This window comes from Argopecten irradians, chromosome 14, assembly GCF_041381155.1.
Source record: "Argopecten irradians isolate NY chromosome 14, Ai_NY, whole genome shotgun sequence".
Lineage (NCBI taxonomy): Eukaryota > Metazoa > Mollusca > Bivalvia > Pectinida > Pectinidae > Argopecten > Argopecten irradians.
In genome coordinates this window covers 5,432,725-5,447,112 of record NC_091147.1, presented here as the reverse complement: position 1 = coordinate 5,447,112, position 14,388 = coordinate 5,432,725, and the positions used below count along the sequence as shown (strand labels likewise).

The following is a 14,388-nucleotide window of genomic DNA, read 5'->3' as shown; positions in this document are numbered from 1 at the left end:
GCTACGTTTCTGTCTAGATCTCTCTATGTGAACCATCCTACATCATATCAATACTACTTTTCTGTCTAGATCTCTCTATGTGAACCATCCTACATCATACCAATACTACTTTTCTGTCTAGATCTCTCTATGTAACCATCCTACATCATACCAATACTACTTTTCTGTCTAGATCTCTCTATGTGAACCATCCTACATCATATCAATACTACTTTTCTGTCTAGATCTCTCTATGTGAAACCATCCTACAGTCTTATGACATCACATCACAATCTACTTTCTTGTCTAGATCTCTCTATGTGAACCATCCTACATCATATCAATACTACTTTTCTGTCTAGATCTCTCTATGTGAACCATCCTACATCATATCAATGCTACTTTTCTGTCTAGATCTCTCTATGTGAACCATCCTACATCATATCAATACTACTTTTCTGTCTAGATCTCTCTATGTGAACCATCCTACATCATATCAATGCTACTTTTCTGTCTAGATCTCTCTATGTGAAACCATCCTACATCATATCAATGCTACTTTTCTGTCTAGATCTCTCTATGTGAACCATCCTACATCATATCAATCTACTTTCTGTCTAGATCTCTCTATGTGAACCATCCTACATCATATCAATGCTACTTTTCTGTCTAGATCTCTCTATGTGAACCATCCTACATCATATCAATGCTACGTTTCTGTCTAGATCTCTCTATGTGAACCATCCTACATCATATCAATACTACGTTTCTGTCTAGATCTCTCTATGTGAACCATCCTACATCATATCAATACTACTTTTCTGTCTAGATCTCTACTCTATCTATGTGAACCATCCTACATCATATCAATGCTACTTTTCTGTCTAGATCTCTCTATGTGAACCATCCTACATCATATCAATACTACTTTTCTGTCTAGATCTCTCTATGTGAACCATCCTACATCATATCAATGCTACTTTTCTGTCTAGATCTCTCTATGTGAACCATCCTACATCATATCAATACTACTTTTCTGTCTAGATCTCTCTATGTGAACCATCCTACATCATATCAATGCTACTTTTCTGTCTAGATCTCTCTATGTGAACCATCCTACATCATATCAATACTACGTTTCTGTCTAGATCTCTCTATATAAACCATCCTACATCATATCAATACTACGTTTCTGTCTAGATCTCTCTATGTGAACCATCCTACATCATATCAATACTACTTTTCTGTCTAGATCTCTCTATGTGAACCATCCTACATCATATCAATACTACTTTTCTGTCCAGATCGATATCTCTCAAACTAATCTTTCTTTCCTGATCATAATCTAACTGATCTTTCTCCTCAAGCCAAAGATTCAATACATCTGCTAAATTTTTTTTTTGAAAAAAACATATTTCATTCAGATCTGTAAATCTTCACAAGAAACTACATAACTGGACAATCGCCCTATAAACCGTTGTAAACCAGTCGTTCAGTTAACCATTCCCTAGGACTCTTGAAGGAGACAAAATAGCTGATTTTTCTCTATCCATGGAACAACAAAACGGGAGCAATTATTCATAAACCCTAGCATTTCTTAACAAATCGGAACAAAATACTCTGCCAGCCTATATATCCTAAATCTAGTTTACATAAAACCTTCAGGATAAGAAACTCTTAAATTTAGAGGAATCAGACCTCACAAGCAGGGGTTCACACAACAGTCCAAACACCTTTAGAACAATTATCCGTCTGGTTTAGTCTGAATACGACTATTTGGTTATGCTTTTACAACTCGTCTACACTTCCTCTGGACCAGAAGCTTCCTCAGGTATCCTTGCACAAGGAAAGGAAACTGTACACATTTCTACTTCATTCAGATTGGAGCTCAGATGACCCATGGTTTACACATCACACTGTAAAGTTCATGACCTCTATCAATATTACTATTAAATAACACATGTAATTAAGAGTTAATGATGTCAAGCAAGTGTGTCACTGCAGTCATTATAAAATCCTTCATTTTGGGGTTCATATATCAATTTTCTATGAGAGAAAATAATACAGTCAGTCAGTTAATGCATCCATTTTGACACAATGTATCGATAACGGTGATTTCTGTCCAGTCTATTTATGTTCCCGTCCGGTGTTAAAGACTTGTCCGATGTGTCTGTCAACGCTAAGTAGGGAGGCCGCGACTAACGGGTGTGTGAAGCACAGGCAGACAGACAGTGATATGTGGAAAGGGCGGGGCACGAGGCCACATCCACTCCCAGCGACGCCCACTCAGGATTCTCCTACTCGCCATTCACCATATGCTCAGTAGACTTGTTACTGTTGCCGTTTTGATAGCTTCCCTTGCCTTTTGATTCTGTTTCACTACCACTTTGTAGATTGCCATTCCTTACTGCGGGAGGAAACTTTGGATTGTTTCCTCCCCCATTCTTTCTAGGCTCCCTCTGTTCCTTGGGAGCAGGGCCCTTGTTTGGTGTCCCCTGTGGCGCCTTATTTTGGCCGCTGGGCGTGTTGGGCTTGCTGCTGGACTGGGGTTTACCAGGGCCAGGAGACTGACGCGCTGGTGATTGTGTCTGTCGCCCAGACGGAGAGGGTGCCAAAGGAGTGCCAGCCTCCGCCTTGATGCGGGGAGGTTGATTAGAATTTTCAGTTTTTACCATGTTGTTGCCATTATTGGCACCAGGACGAGGACCACCAGGTGCACTACCCCCGGGGCGGGGACCACTTGGTCCACCCCCAGGACGGTAATTAGATACACTATTGTCCGTTTCAGTACCAGAAGCTGCACTACTACTTCCACGAAATCTGTTCTTCCTCCTACGTCGTCTTCTCTCGGGCCGTCGCTCTTCTGTCAACAACAATTTAAATCACAGCTTAGTGATCACTCCTGCTACTTTAAGCATTAAAGTGGAAAAAAAGGCAACTTTGTAAACTTCATACATTTAAAGACACATGCCTGTCTTTCATGTTCTATATGTGTAACAGTTTACTGGTAAGATGGTCACACAACAGTCATCACAGAATCTTTTAAGTGTTATAACGATCAGTATGAATAGTCAAAATACATTTTATACAGTTAGGTATTTTAGTTTTATTTAGGTAACATCTTAAATGAGTTGTCATTGATTACTAGACTTTTAATACTGGGTTGTACAAAGAGACTTACAGATTTTGACTAATAGATTTTTTCCCTACCTAGAGGGTGTGACAACAAAATCACAACCCGAAGGGTAATTCATGAACACCAGCCGGAGGCTTGCCGAGGGTTGGACATTCAGGAATTCCCCCGAGGGTTGTGATTTTGTTGTCGCACTTTAATAGGTATGGAATGATTATTTTTCTCCCCCATACAAAAGAAAACAAGAGACCCATGGGCCTTAGCGGTCACCTGAGTTCGGATACAGAATGAAACAAAGACACAAAAACACTATATATTGGCCCATCAGGCCCTTGAAACCAGTCAGTGATTTTATAACTGACTTTTCAATCTATGAAGAGTATCTGGTTCCATCAAATCTGTGAATTCAGAAGATTTTGTTTTCTTATTTTAGTCATTTTGACCCCTTTTGACCCCGCCCATCTACCCCTGGAGGTTTGCCAGGACCTATATGGATATGATGCTAAAATGCTATCACAGGGTAATAATTCTAACCAAGTTTGACCTATTGAAAATTAAGCAAATAATGCTCATAAAGGTGTTTTTCCAATATCAATTAAAATAGATTTGACCCCTAATCAGGGGAAAGTCTGAGATGCCAGGGCCATGAAATTCACAATTTTTGTAAAGGGCCTTAAAAAGAGTGTTTAGTTCCATCAAATTTGTAAATTCAGAAGGAGACTTTTGAAATTTTAGCCATTTTGACCAATTTTGGCCCTTCCCTCTGGCCCCTGGGGGTCGGCCAGGACCAATATGGATATGATGTTAAAATACTATTTCAGGCTAATAATTCTAACAAAGTTTGACTCATTTCCTATCACACATGACCAAATAATGCTCAAAAATGTGTTTTCCCTATATAAACTATAGTAAACTTGACCCCCCTCCCCAGGGGGGAACGCGAGACCCCAGGGTCATATAATTCACAATTTTTGTAAAGGACCTCAAGACCTTTCAATCTATGAAGAGTATTTGATTCTGCCATTTCTGGAATTTCAGAATAAGATTTTTGAAGTTTTAGCCTATTTGACCCCTTTTGGCCCCACCTCTCAGGCCCCTGGGGGTCAGTCGTGGAAAAATTGTTAATAGGATTCAATGGCCTTCTCATACTGATAATTCTGACAACATTTGACTTATTTCCTATTACAAATGACAAATGACCAAATAATGCTCAAAAACCCGTCTTTTCCCTGTATAAACTACAGTAAAGTATTTGACCCCCTCCCCAGGGGGGAACGCGAGACCCCACCCTCAGGGTCATGGGGGGCTGGGCCATAATTCACATTTTTTGTAATTTTTGTATTTTTGCAAATTTGGTTCAGTAGTTTTGGAGAAGAAGTCGAAAAAGTAAATTGTTTATCGCCATTCGACGCACGACGACAGACAAAAGGCGATTAGAATAGGTCACCTGAGACAAAGTCTCAGGTGACCTAAAAAAAAGAGATAATAGCCTAAACAGAAGCATTTTCACCGCAACATGAACATGGTTCCATTGTCTGTACGTCAATATTGAAGACGTCATCGACAATGCACGCCAACCTCACACTGCATGAAGTCACGTAATTGTCTTCAGGTTCAAAAGGTTAGTGTGCGCAATCTGTCATACCCTAGGGGTTGGCAGAGAAATCTCTCATGGCTAAAAGCGGTGACAAATCAGTGAATGGTGGGAGAAAAGAAAATCATTGATTAGCATGATTAAACAAGATTGTACAATGACTTATCATAGATAAAGACGATTATCATCAACAAAGTGAACGGTTATTAATTATTAGGAATTTGAATGGGTTGTATAACATAAGGGTTATCAATTGTTAGGAGGTTGAATGGGTTGTATAAAGAGAAGGGTTATTAATTATTAGGAGGTTTAATGGGTTGTATAAACAGAAGGGTTATTAATTATTAGGAGGTTGAATGGGTTGTATAAAGAGAAGGGTTATCAATTATTAGGAGGTTGAATGGGTTGTATAAAGAGAAGGGTTATCAATTATCAGGAGGGTTAATGGATTGTATAAACAGAAGGGTTATCAATTATTAGGAGGGTTAATGGGTTGTATAAAGAGAAGGGTTATCAATTATTAGGAGGTTTAATGGGTTGTATAAAGAGAAGGGTCATCAATTATCAGGAGGGTTAATGGATTGTATAAACAGAACGGTTATCAATTATTAGGGGGTTTAATGGGTTGTATAAACAGAAGGGTTATCAATTATTATGAGGTTTAATGGGTTGTATAAACAGAAGGTTTATCAATTATTAGGAGGGTTAATGGGTTGTATAAAGAGAAGGGTTATCAATTATTAGGAGGTTTAATGGGTTGTATAAAGAGAAGGGTTATCAATTATTAGGAGGGTTAATGGGTTGTATAAAGAGAAGGGTTATCAATTATTAGGAGGTTTAATGGGTTGTATAAAGAGAAGGGTTATCAATTATTAGGAGGTTAATGGTTGTATAAAGAGAAGGGTTATCAATTATTAGGAGGTTAATGGTTGTATAAACAGAAGGTTATAATTATTAGGAGGTTAATGGTTGTATAAAGAAGGGTTATCAATTATTAGGAGGGTTAATGGATTGTATAAAGAGAAGGGTTATCAATTATTAGGAGGGTTAATGGATTGTATAAACAGAAGGGTTATCAATTATTAGGAGGGTTAATGGATTGTATAAACAGAAGGGTTATCATTTATTAGGAGGGTTAATGGATTGTATAAACAGAAGGGTTATCAATTATTAGGAGGGTTAATGGATTGTATAAAGAGAAGGGTTATCAATTATTAGGAGGGTTAATGGATTGTATAAAGAGAAGGGTCATCAATTATCAGGAGGGTTAATGGATTGTATAAAGAGAAGGGTCATCAATTATTAGGGGGTTTAATAGGTTGTATAAACAGAAGGGTTATCAATTATTAGGAGGTTTAATGGGTTGTATAAACAGAAGGGTTATCAATTATTAGGAGGTTTAATGGGTTGTATAAAGAGAAGGGTTATCAATTATTAGGAGGGTTAATGGGTTATATAAACAGAAGGGTTATCAATTATTAGGAGGGTTAATGGATTGTATAAACAGAAGGGTTATCAATTATTAGGAGGGTTAATGGGTTGTATAAACAGAAGGGTTATCAATTATTAGCAGGTTTAATGTGTTGTATAAACAGAAGGGTTATCAATTATTAGGAAGGTTAATGGGTTGTATAAAGAGAAGGGTTATCAATTATTAGGAGGTTTAATGGGTTGTATAAAGAGAAGGGTTATCAATTATTAGGAGAGTTAATGGGTTATATAAAGAGAAGGGTTATCAATTATTAGGAGGTTTAATGGGTTGTATAAACAGAAGGGTTATCAATTATTAGAGGTTTAATGGGTTGTATAAACAGAAGGGTTATCAATTATTAGAAGGGTTAATGGATTGTATAAAGAGAAGGGTTATAAATTATTAGGAGGTTGAATGGGTTGTATAAACAGAAGGTTTATCAATTATTAGGAGGGTTAATGGGTTGTATAAAGAGAAGGGTTATCAATTATTAGGAGGTTTAATGGGTTGTATAAAGAGAAGGGTTATCAATTATTAGGAGGGTTAAGGGGTTGTATAAAGAGAAGGGTTATCAATTATTAGGAGGTTTAATGTGTTGTATAAAGAGAAGGGTTATCAATTATTAGGAGGTTTAATGTGTTGTATAAAGAGAAGGGTTATCAATTATTAGGAGGGTTATTGGGTTATATAAAGAGAAGGGTTATAAATTATTAGGAGTGTGTATTGGTTGTATAAAGAGAAGGGTTATCAATTATTAGGAGTGTGTATTGGTTGTATAAAGAGAAGGGTTATCAATGATTAGGAGGGTTAATGGGTTGTATAAAGAGAAGGGTTATCAATTATTAGGAGGATGTATTGGTTGTATAAAGAGAAGGGTTATAAATTATTAGGAGGGTTAATGGGTTGTATAAACAGAAGGTTTATCAATTATTAGGAAGGTTAATGGGTTGTATAGAGAATGTTTATCAATTGTCAGGAGGGTTTATTGGTTGTATAAACAGAAGGTTTATCAATTATTAGGAAGGTTAATGGGTTGTATAGAGAATGTTTATCAATTGTCAGGAGGGTTTATTGGTTGTATAAAGAGAAGGGTTATCAATTATTAGGAGGTTTAATGGGTTGTATAGAGAGAATGTTAATCAATTGTCAGGAGGGTTTATTGGTTGTATAAAGAGAAGGGTTATCAATTATTAGGAGGGTTAATGGGTTGTATAGAGAGAATGTTAATCAATTGTCAGGAGGGTTTATTGGTTGTATAAAGAGAAGGGTTATCAATTATTAGGAGGGTTAATGGGTTGTATAGAGAGAATGTTAATCAATTGTCAGGAGGGTTTATTGGTTGTATAAAGAGAAGGGTTATCATTGGGTAGAAAGGTTTACTGGGTTATATAAAGGGTTATTGGTTATCAGTGTGTTAAGACTATAATACAACAGACCCTGTATACCTTGATCCTGACTGTTCACACTGGCATTATCTAGAACAGTATCATCGTCATCCGTCATACGTCTGCGTGACCTTTGATCCCTGGGATCTTCAGAGTCGTAAGCTGTTAAAAATGAAATCAAATACACAATCATGGATCATTCTTTCTTGTTTTGTGACATAAGTTTAGTTTTTACATTAAAATTAAATCAGAACTTTTAAATAAAAGTCATACTGTGCATAAAAAAAAAACAAGACTTTCTTTTTGATATCATGGTAATATTCATATACAATCCAGAGTGTCTGTACGGACCCACCCTCCCCAAGTACTTACCAATAGTCCTATAGGATGGGTACCCATAGCCACGCCCCCGTCCTCGACCACCACGCCCTCCTCGGCCTCGCCCACTGAGAACACTGTCGGTAAGGTATCCTGAATGTTTCTGTTCCTCTGCGGTCACTTCTGCTGACCAATCTGTCACATTATGTCCACTTTCATCACCTGTGAACACACAGAAAACATTACATTGTTAAAAAGTTTTACTGAAACACTTAAAAGTAAACCTCTTACGTTGATATCATATTATATAGTAATAACAAAGAAATGTGTGATATAATGTGTCATTCATATCTAAAGACTAGTTACTTAATATTATTCAATCAAAGCTCATGACATATCTTAAAGTGGTTCAAGCCATACATTGAAAGGAATCAATGAAATTGTCAGATGTATATTATCTGCTGGGCTAAAACACCTTAACAGCAGCTATCTAATGAGGAGGGATAGCAAGGCGATATACCTGATATCAAGCTGCGTCTCTCATTAGCCCATCGACGGCCAGGCCCACGTCCTCTACCGCCCCGACTACCTGACAATCGCCGCCGACCACGCTCGTCAGAGTAGGGATCATTGCTGTCTCTATATTAAAGATATTTTACAATGAGAAAATTTCTGGAAATCAATTGTGGATGGATGGACAGACAGAAGGACACAGTGATTAATGTCTTTCAAATCTCTGGTGCATGGATCTTATATGTAATAGCTGCATAAAAACCATGTAAACGTATCTTTGTTACCATTAATTGATCCAGTTCACCAACCTTTAAGTATCCAAACATAGTATTTCCTTATTGATCTGATTGTAAACAGACTGATTATAAACAGTCTATCATTTTGAACTTGAATTACAGTATTAGCTATATCATGGAAATTTAGGCCTATAGATGGGCAGTTAGTGCTTACCGTCTTTCCCGCGGAGGAGGAAAATAGGGTCCAGGCTGGGCCCCTGATAAACTTTTTAACTGTTGATCTATTTCTAACTTTTCTTTGCGTAACAGTTCTACTTCCTGCAAGAAAACAAACGTTACAGATGACATGCATTACTAATCATTTGTAAAAAGTACTTATATAAGTTACATGAGCCGTCGGATTCTAACTTCTTCTGGTAATCAGTGGTTAAACTACAACCATATTTCTGGTAATCGTGGTTAAACTACAACCATATTTCTGGTAATCGTGGTTAAACTACAACCATATTTCTGGTAATCAGTGGTAAAAGTACAACCATACTTCTGGTAATCAGTGGTAAAAGTACAACCATATGGTTAAACTACAACCATATTTCTGGTAATCAGTGGTAAAAGTACAACCATACTTCTGGTAATCAGTGGTAAAAGTACAACCATACTTCTGGTAATCAGTGGTAAAAGTACAACCGTACTTCCGGTAATCATTGGTAAAAGTACAACCATACTTCTGGTAATCAGTGGTAAAACTACAACCATATCTGTTAATTGTACATGATATTGTTCAAACGGAAATAATTTATTCAAAAGAAACACAGGTTAACATTGAGGCCAATGATCAAAGAGCTACTTACTTTTAAGTGATCTAGGTGATATTCTAAAAGAATTTTAGCATTCTCTATACTTTCTGAAGTTCCAACAAACACAAAAGGCACTTGACCCTGTAAAGAAAGAACATTTATATTACACATTTCTTTGTTTTCCCTACATTTGTTATGTTGAAATGAAAATTTATCAATCATATATGTTCAATGTAAATAATGTAAATGATTGTTTCTTATACTGGTATTGTTAGATGTATGTCTATAAGAGGATAACTTACTCATTCTATATAGGTATGTGTTTGTGACAATTTGTGCATTAAAAACGGAAATATTTAAAAGAAGTTTAACAATCATCCTTTTTTTTTTTCGTTTTTCAATAAAGACATAAAATGACAGCATCACAACTTAGTAATAATTCTGTTTACAAATTTACAACTATGCTAACCAAAAATAGCTTATGGTATTTTATGTTTAAATTTTCTGTTTCCATGATAAAATATCTCCTAATGTTGAGTAAGTGTGTAAGGTGCATGGATTTTATAAAAAGATTACCCTGACTGTAAATAAAGTTAATCTTTAATTTACATATCTTTTTCATCTCTGTTAATGGAAGAGTGCATGCTGTGTGATTCCTGCTTATTTCATTTCATTATTTGTAATTATGATTGAGCATAACATACTGTCTAACACATCAGGTAGATTTACATTTGATTAAGGGGAGACAACTTGCTGTAAATAATGACATTCTTAGGTAGATAAATATAAGCATGCTTAAGAGAGGAAACCAAGGAAGGTCGAGGAAATATTGAGGGACGGATTACAACACCAAGGGGAGCCAATGTAAATAAGATGTTTAAATCTGACCACCACTTCACCTGTGTTTGTAATCTTTATAAGAATCTAGACAGGAGATCCCAGAGGGATCTTGGCGCCCACCAAAGAATGATCTATATCTGACAAAGAAAAGATGGATCTTTTCTCTACTTTTTAAACTTTTTTAAACATACTACATATAAAATTTGAGACAGATCGCTTCAGTACCTTTTGAGAAATAGCGGTAACAAACTTCAACTATCAAAATTAAAACTCCAAGATGACTCCTTGGCGGCCATCTTGTTAATCAATCAGTCCCAAATCACAATATGTACAACTAGGGCCCTAGGGTCCCAAATCACAATATGTACAACTAGGGCCCTAGGGGAACCTACATGTGAAATTTGAGAAAGATCCATTCAATACTTTCTGAGAAATAACGATAACAAACTTTGAAACAAAATCCAAGATGGCTACCTGGCAGCCATCTTGTTGACCGATCGGTCCTAAAATGCAATATGCACAACTAGAGTCCTAGGGGAACCTGTATATGAAATTTGAGAAAGATCCCTTCTGCACTTTTTGAGAAATAGCGTTATAAACTTTAACTATCAAAATCCAAAATCTGATCGGTCCCAAAATGCAATATGCACAACTAGGGCCCTAGGGGAACCTATATATGAAATTTGAGAAAGATCCCTTCAGCACTTTTTTAGAAATAGCGGTAACAATCTTCAACTGCCAAAATCAAAGATGGCTGCCTGGCGGCCATCTTGTTTTTCCGATCAGCCTCAAAATCTGTATGGCACAACTAGGGACTAAGGGTAACCTCCATGTGAAGTTTGAACAAAATCCCTTCAGAAGTTCTCAAGAAATATTGATAACAAACTTCAACTGCCAAAATCAAAGATGGCTGCCTGGCGGCCATCTTGTTTTTCCGATAAGCCTCAAAATATGTATGGCACAAATATGGACCAAGGGTACCCTTCATGTGAAATTTGAACAAAATCCCTTCAGTAGTTCTCAAGAAATATCGATAACAAACTTCAACTGCCAAAATCAAAGATGGCTGTCTGGCCGCCATCTTGTTTTTCCGATAAGCCTCAAAATATGTATGGCACAAATATGGACCAAGGGTACCCTTCATGTGAAGTTTGAACAAAATCCCTTCAGTAGTTCTCAAGAAATATCGATAACAAACTTCAACTGCCAAAATCAAAGATGGCTGCCTGGCTGCCATCTTGTTTTTCCGATAAGCCTCAAAATCTGTATGGCACAAATATGGACCAAGGGTACCCTTCATGTGAAGTTTGAACAAAATCCCTTCAGTAGTTCTCAAGAAATATCGATAACAAACTTCAACTGCCAAAATCAAAGATGGCTGTCTAGCGGCCATTTTGTTTTTCCGATAAGCCTCAAAATATGTATGGCACAAATATGGACCAAGGGTACCCTTCATGTGAAGTTTGAACAAAATCCCTTCAGTAGTTCTCAAGAAATATCGATAACAAACTTCAACTGCCAAAATCAAAGATGGCTGCCTGGCTGCCATCTTGTTTTTCCGATAAGCCTCAAAATCTGTATGGCACAAATATGGACCAAGGGTACCCTTCATGTGAAGTTTGAACAAAATCCCTTCAGTAGTTCTCAAGAAATATCGATAACAAACTTCAACTGCCAAAATCAAAGATGGCTGTCTAGCGGCCATTTTGTTTTTCCGATAAGCCTCAAAATATGTATGGCACAAATATGGACCAAGGGTACCCTTCATGTGAAGTTTGAACAAAATCCCTTCAGTAGTTCTCAAGAAATATCGATAACAAACTTCAACCGCCAAAATCAAAGATGGCTGCCTGGCCGCCATCTTGTTTTTCCGATCAGCCTCAAAATCTGTATGGCACAAATATGGACCAAGGGGACCCTCCATGTGAAGTTTGAACAAAATCCCTGCTTTCAAACTTTCTCATCCATTCCATATCGATTAATTCTGAATTTTTAAATAATCCTGAATATGGCATTTGCTTGAGAAATGACAAATCTAGATCATTCTAGCTGCATAATAGTTTGTACTTAACAAACTGTATAGGATTTTTCTTTCTTCAAATCAATGGCTGAAATTTACTAATGATTGTTTAAAATCACAATATTTCTATGCAAAAATCTGATTGAAGCAGTCAACCAAATCAGCCATCCAGCATGCATGCAAACAGAGAGACCATTTACAACAGTACAACATTATACAGAATAAGAAGTCTGATAATGATACATATACATGTAAGTTCTTGATCGGTTACAACTCACACACAACACAGATCTAAGCATTCAAAGTTGGTAGTTACCAGGTTACTATCTGACATTACTATCTTTTATATTGAGGTCATTGATTGATAGTTGATGATACAAGGCTAATGTTTGACAAAGAGGCCAAGGATTGGAGATTTCTTAACAGCTTGGACCACATACTAAGTGCAAGGAAAGGTCACCCAGACTACTACCGACGAGTGGGACAGTGTGCTCTCTTAGGAATGATGTTTAGAGTATCTGAGTTTGATTTCAACTGAAGATGTTACATTACTTCTGATCAAATATGCGTACATCCTCAGCTGAAGGAAATAGTGAGTGTGTATTAACATATAGCAGAGGTGAACACAACATGGTCAATGATACAATCATGCTATTCAACAATTCTGTTATTGATAAAGCCAATTAAGATTAAATATGAATTCAATGGGTATCTCCATACATGGACAGTGAAATTAAAAAAAACAACAAGATTGCTATAAAAAAATCCAAGTAAATATAATAAAAAAAAATGAAAAAAATAAACAATGGCACTACTTAAACAACACCACAGCTGTTGACTGTTTAAGCATGAGAGAGAATAAGCATTAGTTTCTGTATCAATCCAATCAAGCTAATAAAGAGAACCTTCAACCCAAAGTTTACTGTAAACATAAAGACATCTGTGTGAGAAACTATCTAGGCCAGTCACTAGTAAACAGTTCCTGGTCATGTGACTGGGAGAAATCTACAACATGTATTAGATATGTACCCTGGCATCACTAACAACACTTAGCCGATGTATCGCCATTCCATACCTCTGTCACAACCAACAGTCCAAACAAAGTAACCCACCACTTCGGTGAGCTAACAAAATGATTTCATCTTGAAACTTTTCACGTCTGAAATATGTGAAATAATGTGTTGATTTATTAGACGTGTGCGCGGCGACCAGTAGAGGCTGTGATAAAGGTATAGGATGGCGACGTGTAGGAGCGCCTGGAGAAAGTGGCAGTGAATACGAAGGGACTTACAGTCAGGGGGACCTGATGGCTCCAATCGTCATACTACAAAGGGAAAGGGTGGCCATAGTTTTAATTCATTGTGATTCATTGTACTCAATGAGACGGAACCATTCCTTCACAGACAGTATAATACATAGTAGTTATCTAAATGATCTGATATAAACAGGGCGTAAGACATGTGTTCACCCATTTACAGTGTGTTATATAACTATAGTATCGAGGCCTCAACACTAAATACACATTCAAAAGTTATGTGTTCACATATTATCATGTGTTATAAACATTTCATCATCTTAAGAAAAATAAAGAGATTTCATAAAAATGTATTTAAATACCAGAGATCTGCCAACTAGTGCTAGAAGCTGCTAGAAATACATCTGCTGTATTGTTTTTAGTTTTAATGGGTACAAGTCTTAGTAAAATCTAAAAATGACAATGCTTGCAGCGGTGAAGCAGGCCAACGTCATACTATCATCAGATTCACAGTAAAAGCAGAGTAAAAACCTTACAATATTAAACATTCCTAATAAATTCCATTAGCTTAATATGTAAAGAACCTTCTGTTATTAAATGTAGAGATCTTGAATCATGACAAAAAATAGTTACAAGTTAATAACAAACTGCTGAATGGATTAAAAAAACAAAGTTATCAAAACTTTTCAAATGTTCATAATTTATCGTACTGACAACCCTTATAATAAAATCACCATTTAAAATTTTTGTAATTTGCAGTACATTTTTAATGTGAATGTAATTATTTTCATTAATTTTGTCTTAATTTCAACATAAACAAAGTTTGGAGGAGCGACTGGGAAAGTTG

General features: G+C 36.5%; 1 protein-coding gene across 3 annotated transcripts in view; it reads right to left on the bottom strand.

Moving 5' to 3' along the window:
• Positions 1–827: 827 nt before the first annotated feature.
• Positions 828–14,388, bottom strand: part of LOC138307796 (RNA-binding protein FXR1-like) — a 32,144-nt gene continuing 18,583 nt past the window's right edge. The window contains exons 11-17 of one of the 3 annotated variants that reach the window (XM_069248681.1): positions 13,578–13,610; positions 9,481–9,567; positions 8,844–8,947; positions 8,401–8,519; positions 7,935–8,102; positions 7,614–7,724; positions 828–2,842 (exon numbers count right to left, since the gene is read on the bottom strand). In XM_069248681.1, coding sequence (XP_069104782.1) covers positions 2,277–2,842; positions 7,614–7,724; positions 7,935–8,102; positions 8,401–8,519; positions 8,844–8,947; positions 9,481–9,567; positions 13,578–13,610 — 1,188 coding nt within the window. In that variant the 3' untranslated portion in view covers positions 828–2,276. The remainder of the gene's footprint in view (positions 2,843–7,613; positions 7,725–7,934; positions 8,103–8,400; positions 8,520–8,843; positions 8,948–9,480; positions 9,568–13,577; positions 13,611–14,388) is intronic. The other 2 variants (XM_069248682.1, XM_069248684.1) reach the window with 2 other exon arrangements.